The 19,886-nt window shown below is 32.4% G+C and overlaps 1 protein-coding gene across 2 annotated transcripts; it reads right to left on the reverse strand.

Moving 5' to 3' along the window:
* Positions 1-1,572: 1,572 nt before the first annotated feature.
* Positions 1,573-9,302, reverse strand: LOC133178876 (uncharacterized). 2 transcript variants are annotated; one of them, XM_061313645.1, is made up of 4 exons: positions 9,118-9,302; positions 2,928-3,092; positions 2,479-2,700; positions 1,573-1,658 (listed from the first exon to the last, which is right to left on the reverse strand). In XM_061313645.1, the coding sequence occupies exons 1-4, from the start codon at positions 9,209-9,211 to the stop codon at positions 1,618-1,620; spliced, it is 522 nt and encodes a 173-aa protein (XP_061169629.1). In that variant the 5' UTR covers positions 9,212-9,302; the 3' UTR covers positions 1,573-1,617. The 2 variants fall into 2 exon arrangements, with proteins under 2 accessions (XP_061169629.1, XP_061169555.1); XM_061313571.1 differs by lacking the exon at positions 1,573-1,658 and having other exon boundaries at positions 2,340-2,700.
* Between the last annotated feature and the right edge of the window lie 10,584 nt (positions 9,303-19,886).

A 19,886-nucleotide genomic window follows, 5' to 3' on the forward strand; every position in this document is an offset into this window, starting at 1 on the left:
GATTGTTGGAAGACCTGGTCTCCAAAAACCACATAGATATTGTCAATCAGAAACTCAAGCATCTTTTTAATGTCAACTTCAGAGTACTTGTGTGTACAATCAGAATGTTTTTTAACAAAATAATTTTGCAAATGACCAATGACAAGGTAAGTATATTTACGAGTTCCATTTTTATTGAAAAAGCAGATCTAGCTGCCGATCTGTAGCTCGCTAGCTGGTTTGAAAAAATTGGTATGGACAACCAGAGAGTTACAGTGTAACTCATTGAAAAAGTGTATATTTATTGCGCTCAAAAAAGGGCGCCGTTTCACTGTATATTTTCAAATATTACTAAACGTGTGTTATTAACATAATCTGTAACAGTTTTTTTACTAATTTCACAAAACTGCATTTACAAGTCAAGCATAAAGCGCTTTGAACCGAATTTTCTTGCTACCCAAAATGGCAGTAAATTTTCAATGGTCTCAATTTCAGGCACAGGAGGGCTATAAACAACGGTTTGGGGAAATGTTTTGCTGTGGAAGCAGTAAAATAATATGCTAGGAATACAAAGTTAGTAAAAATTTGAGATGTCAGCATAAATAAACGGGGAAATAAATCAAGAAACAGCACACTTTTTGTGCGCAATAAAAATACATTTTCTTAAATGGGTGGTACTGTACCTCTCTGGTTTCCCATCCCAATTTTTTAGGACCAGCGAGCTACAGATCTGCAGCTAAGGAAGACCCCTCTAATATTATTGTTGTTGACTAGATTGTATATATGTTACCTGATGATCTCCTATCTTCTAGATGTACTTTCACATGATTCAATACATGTATACTGCCTTTGTGATATTAGCCGCTAAGTAAGTCTTTTTATGTTTTTCTGGAATATCCTTATTAGTTAAAGTAGTTTATTTGTGGTTTATTTTTTTTCGTCATTATAATATTCCTTAAACAGTCAAATCATGTTTTAGTTGTGTCTTACAAGATTAAAAATTAACACAGCTGCGGCTCCAATATGGAACTGGTTTTTTCACGTACTTTATTGTAGAGGCATTAGTGGTCTAACATAAGATAAATAGATGGCATTATGTTTACTATTCTATGTTCTTTTGGAAATGAAAAGAGGTCGATCATCCATGGGCAATACCATAGATATTCAGCCGTTTTTCTTTTTCAGGAAGAGCCCGAAATAATGAAACTCCTTATTGTGTTTTAATGACTTTTGGATTTCTTTCGTGACGTATATTTTATTATCATTATATGATCCAATCTACATTTCAACCAAACTTATTCACTGTGTTGCCAGGATACTTAAGCGTATTTAGAAAATATCACCAATCTTTACATCAATCTTATATAATTTTGCCAATACGAGGGATAATATGAAACGAACCGTAAAGAACCGTGCTTTCCTTGGTTGAAAACCAATGCAATATAAGAAAACTTGTGGATACATAAAAGCAATATTAAACATTTTCTGTAAGTTTAGAGAACAGAAATTGTCAAGAAAAAGATTGAACTGCATCATGTGCCCAAAAGTCAAAATAATTGGAAAGAAACCATCTTTACTTCAACATATCGTACATGTTCAAAATGCCTATCAATGTTCCATTTCACAAAAACATCGTGCTCACTGCGTGCATGGTGCAAATTGATTAATTCTCTTTACATCTAAAAAAGAAATCAAACATTTGTTTGTTATAAGATATATAATTTATTCAAATGTTTTCATATCAAAATTAGTTATTTAAATTACATTCATACAAAATTATCACAAAATAGGAATGACAATAAAAACAAACAAAATACAACACAGGTAATCGTTATGATGGTGGATAAATTAAACTGTAAATTAAGGAAAATGATAATAATACCTTGTACTTAATGCATGTTTTCTCATAATTTGTCACAACTTAATAAGTGTTTTATGAAATGTCGCCTCCAGCTGGTGTCTTTGTAATTAAAAGCATTTCAATGCTTTAATTGTGAACTTATGGACGACATGAAAAACCAGCTAAATATATGGGAGTCCATATTAAATAGATTAAATTCTGCTACTCCAAAAATGCATTGGAAATTTAAACAAAAATTTTCGCAAAGATGGTTTTCTGCCAGTAACACTTTTCACATCTGATACAGAAATTACTGATGGCATGAAAGTAATCTCTTTCTCGTTGTTACTGTTACTGAAACATGACACAAAACTGGCAGTAAAGATTGTTTACCTTAAAAACAATTGTTGCGTTTATTTTGACTGAAAATTTAGAAAAAACAATCTAACCAATAATCTCTTAGGCGTTGTTTAAAAGTAAATAAAAAATCACTGTATAAATTTATTAATTTTGATTTTTTTTTAATTCACTCGATGGACAAAATGTACAGGATGCGAGGGAACGGACGAACGCCAGACAAATAAGTCCCTACGTAGCTGCCATTTGTTGCACACGACACAAAAATAAATTCATGAAAAAAGTTAAGAAAAATCCCATACAAACTGTCATTCGAATGAACTTGTGAACGATGGATGTTGCCCCACTTCCTGTTTGAATTTCGACCAATCGTTCGCTTTCATTTGAGTTATTGCACAAGTTATCTTTGCAAACAGTTTGGCATGTGAAATCATGGACACTGTTATTAACACAACAATTACTGCCACAATCAAATGTATCCGGAACAGAACAATTCCGAAACATAAAGTATATCCGTGTTTTATCTGTAAGAAAATGATAATATAATATAGTAAACATTTTTGCATTATCATACCTTTACTGACTTGGATGTTTCAAATTGCGTGCATTCATTTTCCCCAAATATTTTGATTCATGTTTTATTTTATTAATTGTCAGACCTTGCATACAAACAAATTAAGGTAGGTATATGCTTACGGTCCCATCATTTCAAATCAAATATTGTGTGCTTAAACATAGGTTAAGTTTGTACCTTTAGTATAAACTGTTTTTGTCACACATCTCATTCCATTTCCGCTACAGTTGTCTACAATATGACCGTTTGTCGCGTTCCATGGGGTGGTCACACAGCTGAAGTCATCATTTGAGGGATTCATGTACGAACACACGTAACAACCGAACCTCCCCATCTGCAAACCTGTTAAAAAAACAAAATACTAGAAAATTTAATTTCTCTAGCATTACTTGAATGAACAAATTATAGAACTTTGAAATAATATATCTCTTTGACCTTCAAGTCTTGAGATCATGAAACAGACTTCTACTTAAGTCCAAATTTGTTTATAAATACTATGTCATCGACTTGTTTGTAAGTAGCCTGTCTTTTTTTTAAATTAAATTGTTCGTATAAAGAATATACTTTTGCGTATCATATCAACTGGGAGACATACATGTAAACCCCATATGCAGGTGTGGTATCAAGACATATTCTATGATCATAAGCAACTTTTTTGTCAAACACCTTATATTTTCACGTTAAAAAAGAAAAAAAAACTTCCTGTCCAAGGGACATCGACCTTCCTTCAGGATCCATTTCGTCATTTACTACAGTGCAGGAAACTAATTTTGTTACAGCATCGATGCTGATTTGAATGCTTCCTTTGCTTGCTGATTTGAATGCTTCCTTTGCTTGCTGATTTAATGCTAGTAATCCTTATCCTGATGCTGTTTTATAATTAGGTCAATGCTACCGGAAGTAGCATCATGCTACCGGAAGTAGATAATGAATTTCAGCATTGCCGTTTAAAGCAATAACAGTGCCTTTTACAATTATTTGATCATAATATCTCACTATGTATCAATAATGTGAATACGTTAACCAATATTCTTTCTTTCTTTTTTAATTTTTTACTGAATTAAAACTCATTGATTTTCTGATGCTAGTAGGATAATGCTGATTTTATGTAGGTCAATGCTGGTTTTATCCTTTGCTTGCTGATGCTGATCCTGGTAATGCTGTTTTTTAAATGCTGATGCTGATGCTAGCTCGATCCTGATGCTACTAATGCTTATGCTGATGCTGGTTTATGTAACAAAATTAGTTCCCTGCACTGTACGTACATGTATATTTATACATGTATATTTGGGCTCATGAAGTTTCTCACTTTGACATAAACGAATTAGACATTCACCCTTATATCTCAGACCTCATCTTTGTTAATTTATTTGACATCAGTTCATAGCCTTCATTCATAATTTATTTGTCTTTTAATCTCTATCATCGATCATAACTTGTTCAAATGACCTTTATTCAAGGGCAATGCAAAGTAGCTTGACAAAAAAAGAGATTCCACTCTTTTGCGAGAGTACACATAGAGCTGACATAAATATCAAAGAAGGAAAAGAGGTCAGTTTAACAAAGATAATCTGCAGATAGGTGGTTGACAATTTGCATAAAATTTGTATATAGATTTTCCTAAATACAACATTATTAAAAGATGTACGAAATGTAAACATTTTACAAATTATTAAAGATGGGAAATGACGTGTTGTATATGCATGGATATGATAATGTTCATGTACACTGTGGTTTTTACTTTACTTTATGAGGTCCTTAAATCACTTATTATAAAAGGACCAAAATTTAGGGAACCCCGATCGTTCAACTGGCGTCATAATATCATAAATATTATGAATTCTGTGGAAGATTACGCCAGACGATGGGCCAAACATGAAAAAAAGACGTTGACACTTTGTCAGAATGGATTAAAAGTATCGGATGGATGTTGAAATTTCGCATTAAGCAATTGAGGGGCAATACGAAAACCATCTATTCTTCTGTCTACTACAATGCAGAAGTGAATCAAAAATTAGATAGATCACACGATCAGTATGTATTGGTCCCAGCTGACAAAGCAGGTAACAACATTGTTTGTGAGGCTCATTATTTTAATTGTAATTTAGAGGGGATGGGATTTAATTCTGAAAGTGGTAATCCAACTTATACCCATGGCTCCCTTTCTAAGGAGGAAATTCTTCAAAAACATAAGTCAGTTTTAAATATTTACAATATTCCCAACAATCAAAATGATTTTGTATTACTACACCTATGCTGGATTTCAAAACTCTATAAAAATCCTTGCAAACAAAGATACATAACGGGTTCCAATAAATTTTCTACCTAGCCTCTTTCTTTACTTCTCACTAAAATATTTACAGAAGTGAAGGAAAAAAAAAACTTCAGGAGTACTGTACAACAGTATATTCCAGAAGTGGTATATATCAGATGTGGTAACTTAAAAACTTAAAGGAACTTTTAGAAAATTTGAAATCACAAAATTTTACCAAAATCAATAACATCAAAACGTACACTTTCTACACTTTATACAACCATTCCCCACGATAAGTTAAAGTCCATGCTTTTTCGCGTCACAGACAGTTGCTTTTTCAATAAAAAACGGAGCTTGTAAATATCTTGTCATTGGTCATTTGCAAAAGTATTTTGTTAAAAACATAATTGTGATTGTACACACAAGTACCGGTACTCTGAAATTGATATTAAAAAGATGCTTGAGTTTCTGAACGAGAATATCTTTGTAGTTCTTGGAGATCAGATCTTCCAACAATCTGTTGGGATTCTCATGGGTACCAATTGCGCCCCGTTATTAGCAAACCTATTCTTGTATTCATATGAAGCAATATTTATACAAGAACTTCTACACGAGAAAACATGTTAACACTTGCTGTGGCCTTCAACTCGACATTTAGATATATCGACAGACATATTATAGAATAACAATAGTTAGTTCCATTCATATGTCGATTCGATATATCGCAGTGAACTTTAAATGAAGGACACCACAGAGTCTGACACATCTGTTTCATATTTGTATATTTTATTAGAAAAAGACGTTAATGTTAACCTAACAACAAAACTTTTTGATAAACGTGATGACTTCAATTTTTCTATCGTCAACTCCCCTTACTTATGCAGCAATATACTTTTATCACCTGCATATGGGGTTTATGTCTCTCAGTTGATTCAATACGCAAGAGCATGCTCTATGTACGAATAATGTGTAAAACGAGGCAACCTATTGATAAACAAGTTGATGAAACAAGGATATCAACAGTCTCGTTTAAAGTCATCGGTTGGCAAGCTCTATGGTCGATACAATGGCTATGTCAGCAAATACAATCTATCATTAAGTCAAATACTGACTAACTTTTTTCATACTAATTGCTAGGCCATTATTTACACACTATGGATTTTTCCTTTTTCCCCGATCATGACATGGAGCACAAGGTGGTTGTGACCGGCCGGTAGTGGTTGCTCACTCCTCCATGGTGCCTGATCCCGCCGTTTTGCTCTGCTCCCGATTTGAATTGTTTGAATGGCTTATGGGCTTGAATACTGTTCGTTATCTCCATATTTCATTTTTATTACATAAATCATTTTCATTTTAATGATATTTATTAACATGACAAACATTATTATTGTAATAAGATAATTTATTATTTGTTTATTTTTGAAGACAGGTGTGATCTTAAAAACATGTTTTCAAAGATAAATAAATTATAAATTCTGCATTGAATATTTCCAAACTAATGTGTTTTCCCTGTATTGTGTATTTACCTTTATTTAAAAAAAAATCAACTTGAAAATTCAGTTTTGCAATATTATGCTAAATCATGAAGAAGTATAAATCACTTAGTTGAAAAGTGTTCAGTTCCAATTTGATTAAGCATTCAAATAGAGATAAAGGGATTTGTATAAAATAGGATTTAATAAAACGATAGTGTTTAGATTTTCAAAAAATCGACAATTACAAATGCAGTACCTTTTATTTGTACAATTTATGGTCATACATGTACACGAAGGGTGTTTTGATCTTCTTAGTACAAGTACAAAGATTTAGGTACAAAGTACATGTGTACGAAGTTCGCCTCCAGAATTTTCTTCTTGCATACATATATTATATATTTGAGTGTTCCATCTTCTGGTACATTTACCTTATCACATTTATTTCAGTTCTTTTCGGAAGCCATCTTGCTTTATTTGTAGAAAAAAAAAGTTAGTTAATGTACAATTTTAATTCTTTTTCTCACAAATTACGACAGAGTGATCACCTTTATAGGACACAGAAACTTAATATCAAACAAGCAAAACGACACCGAAATAAAAAAAAATAATAATCGCACATTAGTATTGTTTTTTGCTGTATGTTTTGCTTTAAAATTTTGAAAAACCTTCTGCGATTTTATGTAGCCAGTTTCATTTAGAAGCAAATGTTTTAGAAAATACTTTTTACAATTAGAAATACTATTAGTTCTCAGCATTTATTACTTAGAAACATATTAGGCTCTAGCATGGGGGTTATTGTTTTACTTAAGTGATTGATGTAAGGGTTGACAGAATTCAGCAAAGTTTAACACCAGAAATTCCCCCGTCTTGACAAAGTGAACCCGGTATCTCTGTGTAAGCAAACAAAATGGCATCTACTATCTTGAAAGTTGTTTAAATGTGTTTTAAACCAAGGAACAAAATATTTCCTAAATGACTCTCCAATAAGTATAATTTTTAACCTGAATCTTTCAGTTAATATAAGACCTATTTCAAAGATGGGTTTTTCCTGTTACAGAAGTCACTCAGCAGGCTTATAAATTGTCCAGCATTCTTCTAGAAGCCAAACTCTAATTTGTGGTAGGCATTTACACAGTCAATCAACATTTGTCCTAGAAACTTATTGAGGTTTCTTCTGAGTCTTCTGAGCCAGCATCTAATAATACATGAATTTAGGTAATAATCTTGGTGATTTGGAGCCATAGGTTACAAACTATTCTAACATCATTGAAAGACACAGGGCGGCTTGCTGGATCTTTATCAAAATCATTTTAAGGTGAAAAAGAACAAGCTTGACTTGAATTTCAATAAGGAATTTAATCTAAGATTTCTGATCATGATTTCAATTAATGACATAATTTGGGGTCAACTGAACAGGTGAGTACAACTTTCCTTCATAATATTTTGATGCTCTCAAGAATTAATTCCATATCGTACGGTAAGAGAAGGGTTTGCAAAATTAAGCATATGAAGAAATATGATCTATAAGATACCGTTTTTGCATTAATTATTTGCAAAGTAAGTTCAAGATTCCACAATTATATGGAAATATATTTATCTGGGCCAATGTAACAATTTCTATTTATTCTTTCCTACAAAAGGACCAATTGCAAATACTGATGATAATATGTACTCACATTATTGCGGTTTTACAGTCAGCAAAAATTGTTAACCACCCTAACGTACTAAACATGAAAGGTTAAAAACAGTTGATGCCATGTAAAATATCGAACTTAGCACTCATAAATCAGGCCAGTGTCCGCTGGCATTTGTCAGCATCGAAATGTTACATCGTAACAGGTCAAAAATAACAGGTGGAGGAATAGTTCTTTTTTGTTTTGCATTTCAATCGGCATGTGACTGGCACGGCTATCTAGTAAAGTCAGAGGACATAATCTACAGGAATCGTATTAATGAGTTTCGTTGAGTTATGGTTGGTCGATAAAAACGTGCTAATGGGAAGAAATGAGAATTTAGTACGAAAATTATATAAATGTGCCCAATGTTATTCATCTTTTTGATATAAAATTTATTCTTGTCATTCAAATTAAGGCAAGCTGGCCGAGATCCTTGATGTATTAATGAATGTGGGATTCTTTTCACCACGTTCCTCTCTCATTTATGAAAATCAGGCATGTAAATTGTTTAGAAGTCTCGACAGTTTAAAAAGAAAATATAATTTTTTTCTAAAGTTATTTTGACAATTTAAGACTAGAACATTAACATTTTATCAGTTCATTGTGGAAATGTTGCTTTGCAATTGAAAGCCACAGGGACATTGCTGGTCGATTTAACTGCATCAAAAACAACAATCAACGCAATTTACCATTTTCCGTTGAAAAAAAAATCAATTATGCCTTCGAATACAGTCAAATACGAGAGGAAAAGGGAAAATATACACAGTGTCATACTATTAAATCAGAATAGAAATGACTAGTTTTTTAAAACCAATTTCAACCTGGGCCTAAAGATAGTTAATCTGCACATATCTATGTACCCTCGCGGACCACACGGACAAAAACATTCATTCACGTGTGCGAAAATTACACGTGCAATTAAAGTTGTGCTCAGTGCAACGAAGCATACATGTAGAACTTACCTGATATGCATGAAACAAGAGCACAAATAAACACAAATGGTAGTAAAGGATTCCTGAAAATTGCTAGCACTGTTCGCCAAGGCATGACCGTCATTTCTGTAAAATTTAGGATAAATGAAGAGATTGAAACATCTAAAACACAAGACCACTTAATAATACAAAGCTGTTTGTTGATTAACCTGTCAAGGGGGCGGGGCCCCTAAGGGGAAACATAAATTGCCAATGTTTAACATCGTAATTATATTCCAAGAAACATGCAAGTTATAGGTCAATAATAATCATTAGCATTCGGCCTTTTTACAATTAATTATGCTGGTTAGCATGTCATGAATAATAAATTCCATATTTTTAGATATTCCCTTTCAAAATCTCTTTCCTGTTTGATGTCAGTTTAAGCAATTTCCGGAATGTATTTTAATTAACTCTTACCTTATTTAATCAAACCCAATCATGAGATTCAATTGTTGGTTAGACAGTCTAAAGAACAATTATTTTCAGCTAGTAGCATTTATGGTTGTCATAAAAAAAAAAATAAACGCATGAACAATTAGGCACGTCTTATTCGACACATTCATCGATTGTCCACCACAAGAACAGAATTTTTCGACAACTAAAGTATAGTTTTGCCGGAGGCGTATTTAAACTATATGCAATAGGAGATCTCAAAGTATAAATAACTACTACGTCCCGGCGTATACATCATTGGAAAGGAAAGGAAACAGAGAAAAGTATCCATCAATTGTGGACTTTTTTACATTTATATTTTTTTCTGTTTCCGTTTCAAGTGATGCATGATTGTACATTATTGTCACTTAATTAACTGCTTGTATCTTTGCTTGATCTGATGTATGTTTGACAATCTGGAATACTCAAGAAAAGTACAATGTTTCCTATTGAAAAATGTGTTTCAAGAAATTTTATTTTCTCAAAAATTCATTACAAAAGCTTTAATTATATATTATTTAAAACAGTGTGTCAATGCAAAATTATACATGAATCTATCGCCCAAATTCAGTTAAGGGGGATTCTTGTCTGGTTTCTGACTAAATGAAATATTCAAAGTATATTTGCTTATATGTCTTATATATTTAGATGTAAAAGATTTAAAAGATCATATATTTCTTTCCTCCCCATAATTGTACAACTCTTAATAAAAATGATGAACCGAGTTTGAAATCTAGCAGGAACTACTGTAAGTTGGCAAATAATCACGATGGTTTTAATTTCACTATGTTCGCAATTCATCATTTTTCCGCGAAATTAAACCCATCGTGAATGCTACATTAGTGTTTAAAAACGTTTAAATGCTTATATGAGATCAAAATTGATTTCTTGCAGCGTGAAATTAAAACCATCGCAATTGGTACTTTTTGAGAAATCGCGAAATTTTAACACCATGGAATTACAACGACTTACAGTATATTTTTGGCGAAACGGCGGCGTATGAAAATATCTCCTTTTATGCTTCTCAAAATATCTACTAAACAATGAATTTATCTAAAAATTTTAAACAATAGGAGACCTAAAGGAATTTTCTTTTGGAACTGAAATTAATAATAATGGACTTAAGTTTTAAAATATATCAGATAAATATGATTGGATTGGATACAAGTTCTTTCAACTTAATAAATCCTCTCCTTGTTATACAAACAATGAATATGATTGTCATAATAAATAAATTGAGATAATTTACGAAATTTATGTTGTCATGTATATATATGAGAATTATAAAGACAAATCCTGCAAATACTCTGAGTAATCTACCAGAATATGTCACATATTTACATAGTGTGTTACATATACACTGATTACAATGTTTATTAACAAGAAGCTTTCATGTTTGCTAAAAGATTTAAAATTTTCATTCTGGATTTACATATTGAAATCAAAGACACTGTTTTGAATTAGAGTCTATCTGATTCTCGAATAAAGGATGACTGCACTTAACGCCTGTTCAGTTGCTTCTGTTTCTTTTATATCTAAACCTTATTTCACTTTTGTATGATTATGAAAGAATCCTGTTAATTTGGACCCAAATTTAAATCTTAAAATGATTTTAGACTGTGATACAATAAAATGATTCGATGTTTTTTGTCCTGACTGCTTTCCAAATATAGTGAATTTACACTTACCTGCCCTTGATTGAACATTAGATATGCATGAGAGGTGGAGCTAATATTGTAAGAATGGGTCTAAAATTAGACTTGATAAATAACAACATGAACGTGATCACTCTTTCCAATCTCCCTCTGCATTCTGTATGGCACATATACACTTCTGACAAAGGTTTCAAAACAAAATTAACAATATGAGCACGTCATTGTAATTAAAGCAGATTTTATATCAATGCCAGATGACTTAACGTGTTCGAACACAATGTCTTAGTTAGTACAAAACATGCTACCTTACAAGTCACGTGACGGAATTTAGTATTCACAAAGTTACCTGAGGTAAGAAATCACGTGGTGAATTATAATATTCAACATATCACAATCCTTGGTTACAACACAGAGAGCGAATGTAAAAAGAAGCAGTTTTTTTCTCTTTTTAACCATGAGCGCATGTTTGTCTATTAATCTCCTTTTGACACATTTGTATATTTATGCAAATATACAACTACTGTTAAACGTAAAACAATAGACAAACATGCGCTGACTATGTATAAAGTCAGTAAAAAAGTGGGCGTCCTCATTATCGAACGGAGATTCAAGAAATTGTGATGACCCCTGCCTTTGAAAACAGATTCGAACTTCGTAAATACACACTTTTATTAAACGCAATTACATAAAGGTGTAGATTGGATGTTGACCATTCTTGCAATGAAAAGAATTAAAAATGCTTGTTTTGAAAGTTTATTTTGTCGCAAATTTCGCATGTCCTTAAGTGCAGTCATCCTTTCTGGACACTACAGAAAATTTGAATATTTGCATCGGTAGACAAAGATTAAGTCATTTCTTGGATATTCATATTCCTTGCATACAAAGAAAAAAAAAAGATAAATGTCTTCAGTTTGGCTAAAATGTTCTCTTTGTTATTAATAATGAAATATAGCGGACGTTTTTACATCGTTAATGGAACAATTTGGACGTTTAACTGTTTATTTGCAATTGAGAATTGTCAACTCATCTAGATGCTTCTAAATGAGATTGTCAAATAATTGTTTCTATTTATTTCTTAAATATATTCACTGTTTCCAAATTAAAAAGACAATTTTATTCAAGTTTGTCATAGAAAATGATTACGAGTACTTTGAACAGCGGTATTACATGTAAGTCCTTCATCTAAAAGAAAACTTTGCTTTTCCAAGATAGAGGGCCAAAAAATACATGTTGTACAAAGAAGATATGCATTCAATCTCCTTCCTGTGCCCCCCCCCCCCCCCGTCCCTTTGCCCTGTAATAAAACGGAACCACAGAATACTTCAATAATACCTTATAGAAGCATGTTGAAAGAATCCTTTTAAAAACATTGAGCATCAAACAGATTTCAAATAATAAAACCCTTTCCTTGCGTACTGTATATAGCTTCAAGTTCGTTCAAAACCATCTTTAGAATTAAAATTAAAATGTGGCGACAGTAGGACCCAAATTTCTGAAAAAGGAATGCAATGGAAAAATTTCAACTATCTTTTATACATAATCAATACTATAGAAGCTGTCAGTTTGAAACAGTCATTTCCTGGTAATGTAAGTTTATTATGTTTTAAATCATGATTACCAGGAAGAATAAGGCTTCAATATGCTTCGAAAAATTATCTACATATATTTTGCAGGACTGATTTCAAATTTTCATGGAAAGCATGAAAGTACAATTTCCGTCCAAAAAGCCTTGATTAAGCTTGGGTGATAGGGTTTAGGAATGATATTATTGAGAAAAATATCTTTATTAATTTGACGACTCGTCTTCACGTATCTTTAAAACTTCTTTTTATATTAACTGAAAATTGTTTGAAACACGAGGGAAAAGTTTTCGTTAGAGGAAGGGTTTTCATTACAAGACTGTTATGAAAGCCTCGTTTCATTAAGTTTGAACTTCAGGAAAAACTTTTCAGAAAAATAATACGTTTTTTAAATGATATCGTGTTTGATGAAGTCATGCCCATCGACGCTTATGTGAGGCCACATTGGGCGTCTAAAGTCTTATTATAATACGAATATGCAGGAAAAATAATTGTTCTTAGTGTCTCAAAGATAAATGATATTTAAAGTGGCAATTGCTAGTATGTGCAATTGCTAGTCTGTATTCGCTTATTAGTCTGTATTTGCTTTGTTTAATTAGTTTTCAGTAATTGCAAAGGCGTTGTCGTCTATAATCTGTTTCCAAAATCCCATCATAGCTAGCTAATGTGAATTAAAAAATGCACGGATCTTTTTGGTTCTGCTATAATAAATGTAACAGACCCGTAGCAACCCCCCCCCCCCAAAAAAAAAAAACTGACAAGCAATAAATAAATAAAATTAAATAAAATGAATTAAAATAACCAAAAAGGAAAGGCGAGGGGCAACTTCCCAAAATAATCTGACGAGCCAAAAAAAAAAAAAAAAAAAAAAAAAAAAAAAAAAAAAGAAACTAGTTAACTGTCCAGATCCTTACAGTAACAAAGTAACAAAAAGTGGTGGGCCAAACAGCATCTGAAGCAAAATTTACAATAGCAAAAAAAAACTATACTCAAAAAAAGTGCCCACTCCTACCCGCGTTTTACGGGTCTGTGTAATTAAGGTGTTCTTATCATTAATGTCTCAAAAGAGTATACATGTACAAGTAAATCACTTTGTTGAGCGAACGAGAACTAATGTCACGAAAAATAATTAAACTTTCTATATAAAGTGTAAAATAACACCACTGATGCCATAGAACCACAAAATGTTACATAACTTGTCTAATAAAACCGTTCTGGTTTTTACTTTATTTGCAACTGCAAAGGTAACGATAGAGTGTGTGTTTGGAGAGTTTTAGAAAAGATTGAGAGCTTTCATTGTAGTAAACCATAAGCATTTCACAGTAGAATTCCAAATACTGCGCACCCCCTACAAGCATATTATTTTTAGAAAGATTGCCACTATACCTGTGTCATGTTGTGAATTTTGAATTTACCAGGTGGAGTAAATACAGAATTTATAACGGTAAATTCAAAATTTACGACATGCCACCTGATTCCAAAACACCCGAGAGAGAGAGAGAGAGAGAGAGAGAGAGAGAGAGAGAGAGAGAGAGAGAGACCCGAGGGCAAATCCTAGAAAAATCTAAATCTAAATAGTATTTTGAGACTTTTTGTTTTTATTTTTTTAATTTTCTTTTGGCATTCCAAAACATGAGTACACTAACATGTGTACCTAACATATTCATGACAATTCTTAGAGGGATTGATTTTTTTCGTCCAAGAAAATAATAAATCAGAGCGCTGGGTTCATCATTATCTAAAGCATGTATCAAAAGCATTTGCCGTATAAATATTACGTGTTAGAAATATAAAGGAGTGTAGCATGTCATGATCGTCTCATCAATATATTAAACTTAATAAACATTTCTTATCAATACATTAAACTCAAACGTAATAAATTTATGATTTATATTTTTTCATCTTGTTACATTCTTCTGAATACATAAAAGACTGTCATCTGTCATAAGAGACCGATAATGATCATGTGAAATATTTTGTTTTTTTTTTATTTGACCTTTACATTTTTTAAAAACATAATATTGAACAAGATACATTTAGTTATAAAGTGAGACATCTACTTTTGATAACTTTTTTTCCTACAAATCTGAATGCCACATTTTTGATAAATAAACAATACCCCATAAAATAGTGATTGAATTCCTCTGGATATGAATGAAGTGTTGATGTTGATTACTCATATACATTTATTGATCTGTATGACATTTATAACCTTTGTTATTATAACATCTTATCACTCTCAAAATCTGACAAGTATTTACATAAATCACCGTTCACTTTAATAATTTTTTTATTCTGGTCTTGTGGTAAGCACAGTTCCATGATTGAACATATTTAAAAAAAAAGATCCTGAAAACTTCATAGAGCTGCTGAAATTTTTTTTTTTTAAGGTTAATATTAGACTCCAGTGTGGTCATATCCTGGCCAAGAAAATCATTATTTTGTTCAATTTTGTTTGGCACTCTTCTACCTCGACAAGCATGAATATCTCTCTACAGACTACATTCATACTAGTATGTTCTCGCGACCTTTATTTTGTTATAAGAGTTGGGACACGATATCATCTTTTTTAAGAATCAAGGTATAGGGTGCCTGTGTATTAATTTGGCAAACCTCAGCCTCGATTCAAACTTCTGCAAAATTTCGAACTCTTCCCGTGTCCTCTTTCTTGTATACAAATATCTGGTATCGTGATGTTAATTTGCTTCCTCGAAATGAATATAAAGACAGCAAATGGTGAACTTTCTCAAAAGTCTATTTAAACAATACAAATATTATCAGCAGGTGGGAGCAGTTGCCATCGAGAAATAAGCATTCTCTGCCGAACGGTCACAACCGCCGTTTGTTTCATAAGCGGTAAGATCCGTAGTCAATTAGGTGTACCTGAAAATAATGGTGTAACAATTTGTAAGAAGGCGTCAGTCAACATTCGACCCAACAACAGACTGGATTTGCAAACAAGGTTATTGTATCGACCATAGAATTTGCAAAACCATTGTCTTTAAACGAGATTGTTGATATCCTTGGATAATCAACTTATTTGTCAATAGCTTGCCTAGTTTTAGAAATTGCTCGTGGTAAAGCGTACCCTTGTGTATCTATAATCAACTGGTAGAAATATACACCGTATGCAGGGATGATAGTGGCAAATTGCTACATAAAGAAGAGAAGTAGACGATAGAAAGGTTGAGGTCATCACGTTATCATAAAGCTTAGTTGTCAGTTTGCCATCAATGCCTTTCTCTTCTAAAATATCCAAATATGTGACATATGTGTCAGACTCTGTGGCGTTTTATATTTAGAGTTCGATGGAATATATCAAATGAACGTACATGTATGAATAAAACTGAGTATCTTTAATTGATAAAACGTCGTCGATATATCTGAATGTCGAACTGAAGCCTGTAGCGAGAGACCTCTTCTTTTCATGTAGAAGTTTTTGAATAAATTCTGCTTCATATGAATACAAAATGCCATGCTTAAAATGGGGCATAATTAGAACCCATGAGAATTCCAACAGGTTGTTTTGAAACACGGTCTCCGAAAACTACATAAAAGTTGTCAATAAGAAATTATTTTCATTATCAATCTCGGAGTACTTGTGTGTAAAATCAGAATGTTTTTAGTAAAATAGGTTTGCAGATTACCAATGACATGGTATACAATTCTACGAGTTCCATTTTTATTGATGAAGCAGTTGTCTATGTTGTCAAAAAGTCCGGTCTTTATCGTGTGAAATGTTTGTATAAAGTGTTGAAAAGTCATACCTTTTAATGCTATTGAAATTAGTAAAATTTTGTGAATTTAAATTTTCTAAAAGTTCCTTGGAGTTTTAGTATTCACATCTGATTAATACTGCCTCTCGAATATGTTGATGTAAGTGGTACCCCTGAAGTCTCTCCTTCACTGCTATTAATATTTTTGTGAGGAGAAAAATTTTCTGTCGTGCATTTTACGTAAAGCTTAAAATCATAAATGTATTTAAACCCTTGTCCAATGACAATTTGTGGCACATTTAAAAGTACATGTACATTTAATAAAACTTCGTCATTTCTGGTCCGGTCTTATCTTTTGAAGAAGAGTACTTTTATAGTCAAAAATGAGCGACTGGACACGCTTTTAACCTAGTCTGACGATTATTAGACACATTTCTGTATACGGAATATTTTGTTCTTTCTGCAGGTCTTAAATAAAACATAACCAATTCAAGTCTTCTGTAGCTGGACTGGACTTCAAGGCTGCAAACAATGTGTCAGTTTATAAAAGTGTTATCATTATAGAAGTTTGAAAAACCTTTTCTTATTGCAAGTTCCTTCCTTGGAAACGTTTCTAAACTTTTGTTTGGATGTCATTACCGTTCAAATTCCTTTCTCATCAAATATGAGGTCCAGAGCAGGGTTAGAAACTTCACAGTAGGATGTGGGAATACAACCTTAAAAAATCATTTATTCAAATCAAGCAAGACGTCATTAATTAAGAAATAAACAACAATGTTAAAAAGTTCTCTGGGAAATGAACTTGGTTGGTCACGTGATCAAATCCTGTGAAGCCCGAAGGGCTTCTCAGAAGATTTGATCACGTACCAACCAAGTTCATTTCCCAGTGAACTTTTTAACATTGTTGTTTATTACTTTTATTTACATTTGAGACGAATATTCTGAGTAGAACTGCATTTATTACACAAACGGCCCGCCGTATTGCTATGTTGTGACGCGCAATGACCTAGAAGCTGTTTGTTCTTCAGAGTTCGCCTCGCTCCAACATTTGAATATTTACATGGATGTTAAGCCGTCCAGTTCAGGAAATAACTGTTCGTAATGAAAAAACAATGATCGCTACTGAGAATAATCTTACTATTATTGTATGAGTTCTTTATATATGAAGTCAAAAGCGGTGGTATATCGTCTTCAGTTTACATACCTTCAAAGGAATTTCGGGTTAAAAAGGTAAGCGTGATTTTAGGCTAATTATAAACATTCTTCACACCCAAGAAAGATATAATTATCATTTGTTGAACAAAAAAAATATATGTTTCAATAATTTTATCTTTTTCATCGCTTTAACGGCTCAGAAGTTCCGAAACAGTGTCACTGTGACAGAAATATGTAGACAAGATATCGTCTTGCTGTGTGATTCGGTCACGCCATGACCTCTGACCCCCTAATAAGTTCATACAGAATTGAACATATTTCCTCTTCAATAGGTTCATCTAAGAAAAATATTTGCAAATGTAAATAACAATCTTTTAACGTTTGATTAATAGACTGTTCAAACTCCCAAATTACTGAAAATGTTGCATAAAAAATAATGCGTGCCTGTGTGATTGTATTTGATTTTGAAACAGAAACTACTAAGAACATGAAGAGTAATTGATTTAATTGAATTTTATTACATTTGTAATTTGATTTGTATATTATAATGGAAAATTGCTATATCTTTTATATTGGTAGAAAGTTATTAAGTAACTTTTAGGGTTAAAATGCGCTATTGATTATGACGTTATTAGCATTTATGTCATCATGACAAGTTTTTTTTTCTATAAAAGACAGGTTTTTTGGTTTGAAGTTACATGAAATCGACAGCAAATAGCGACCCAAGTATACAGATATAAATGATATTTGGGCGAGGGTAAGAAAATATGAGAAAAGGTGAGGCCTGCCGAGTTCTCTTTGCGTTTTCGACCGACCCTCAATAACACTTATATTTCAAGACAATTATTATGTTTTTTGTTTATCCTGCAACACAGTTTTTACATTAAACCTCAAAAATGAGCTATTTTTAACAAATTTAGGCTTGTGCAGTTGAAACTATGACGCCATGGAGTAAACAACGCAATTAGATTACGCTTTGTTAGAGCATTGGCCAAACATAACTTTGGTTTATTAGATAACCTTTTTTGATCAATGCAAGTGGTGGTTGCAGGATAAAAGAGTATGTACCGACATTAACAAGTTTAAATATACGTGTAACCATTAGTGAAAGAGTAATTTAGAAATGCCCTGGATAAGTTTGTCATTGTATTCTTGTACCAACCGAATATATGTGTACATGTACATATGACTGGACCAGTTGATCGTTACAATGAACGGTATGAACTTAATACAAAGTTTTAATCATATAACAACCAGTACAGACATATTAATTTAAAGTGAACCAACCATTGGAAGTCGTTCATTATATAAATTGAGGTAACGTAACCATTTGAACGTTGAGCAGTGACCAGAGAATAAGCAGCGGTCGATGAGTAGGACATTATACCCCGCACCCTCGGTTCTTTACAATATGTTACAATAAAGTAAGGCAAGAATGTTCAAACTGACCAATTAATACAACGTTACATGTAACCGGAGCGTAATAACTTCATAGAAAGGCATGAAAATCGTGCTCACAGTTAATGGAGGGGAAATTTTCCCTTTTCTTCTGTGATCTGCGTTCTTTTTGTTTGCCTTCTTTAAAAAAATTAGAGAAAAATCTCACTCCGTATACGGGTGTTTGACCATAGAAAAGTGTGGGTAAGGCAGTCAGTGTGGTTTTTGCAAGATGTTCCTTTGAATAGGTTTGTAAATAAATATTAAAATAAGTTAAGAGTTTTGTTTCTTTTAATAATTTCTGCGATCATGCAGATAAACAAATATGAAAATGCCTTCTATAGGTGACCACGGCATAGTGTAACTACCAACTTATCAATGCAAAGAGAAATGCGCAATCGGCTTTGGAAAACTGGTTTGCGGGCAAGGAGTGCCTTGTTTTGACATTATGACATCAAAATATTCGAACTGGGACAAGATAGATTATTAGAGTTGGCAAATGTTTCGTTTACAAGTGAGAATAATGAGTGACGAGTTAGCAATTTGTTTAGTGTACATGTTCAAATGTCATATACCCGTAAATGTATTTATCATTGTTACAAACCAATATAACAGTTTAAATTGCAGATTAAATAAAACTAAACTATTCTTCAGGTAATACCTTTCTAAATACATACGATTGTTTTACTATGGAGAATAACTGATGTAATTTTCACGAGTTTTCAAATGCTGAAAGAACATTACACAATGTATGTTGACATATACAAAAATGAATTACAATA

Source organism: Saccostrea echinata, unplaced genomic scaffold (genome assembly GCF_033153115.1).
Source record: "Saccostrea echinata isolate AGI-Se365-2 ecotype Australia unplaced genomic scaffold, CSIRO_AGI_Sech_v1 ptg000001l, whole genome shotgun sequence".
Lineage (NCBI taxonomy): Eukaryota > Metazoa > Mollusca > Bivalvia > Ostreida > Ostreidae > Saccostrea > Saccostrea echinata.

Coding starts and splice junctions, on each gene's coding strand:
- LOC133178876 (XM_061313571.1), bottom strand. CDS start 9,211: ATGACGGTCATGCCTTGGCGAACAGTGCTAGCAATTTTCAGGAATCCT. Junction 3,093..9,117: donor TCTTGTTTCATGCATATCAG/GTAAGTTCTACA, acceptor TTTTTTTAACAG/GTTTGCAGATGGGGAGGTTC. Junction 2,701..2,927: donor AAAAACAGTTTATACTAAAG/GTACAAACTTAA, acceptor ATTTTCTTACAG/ATAAAACACGGATATACTTT.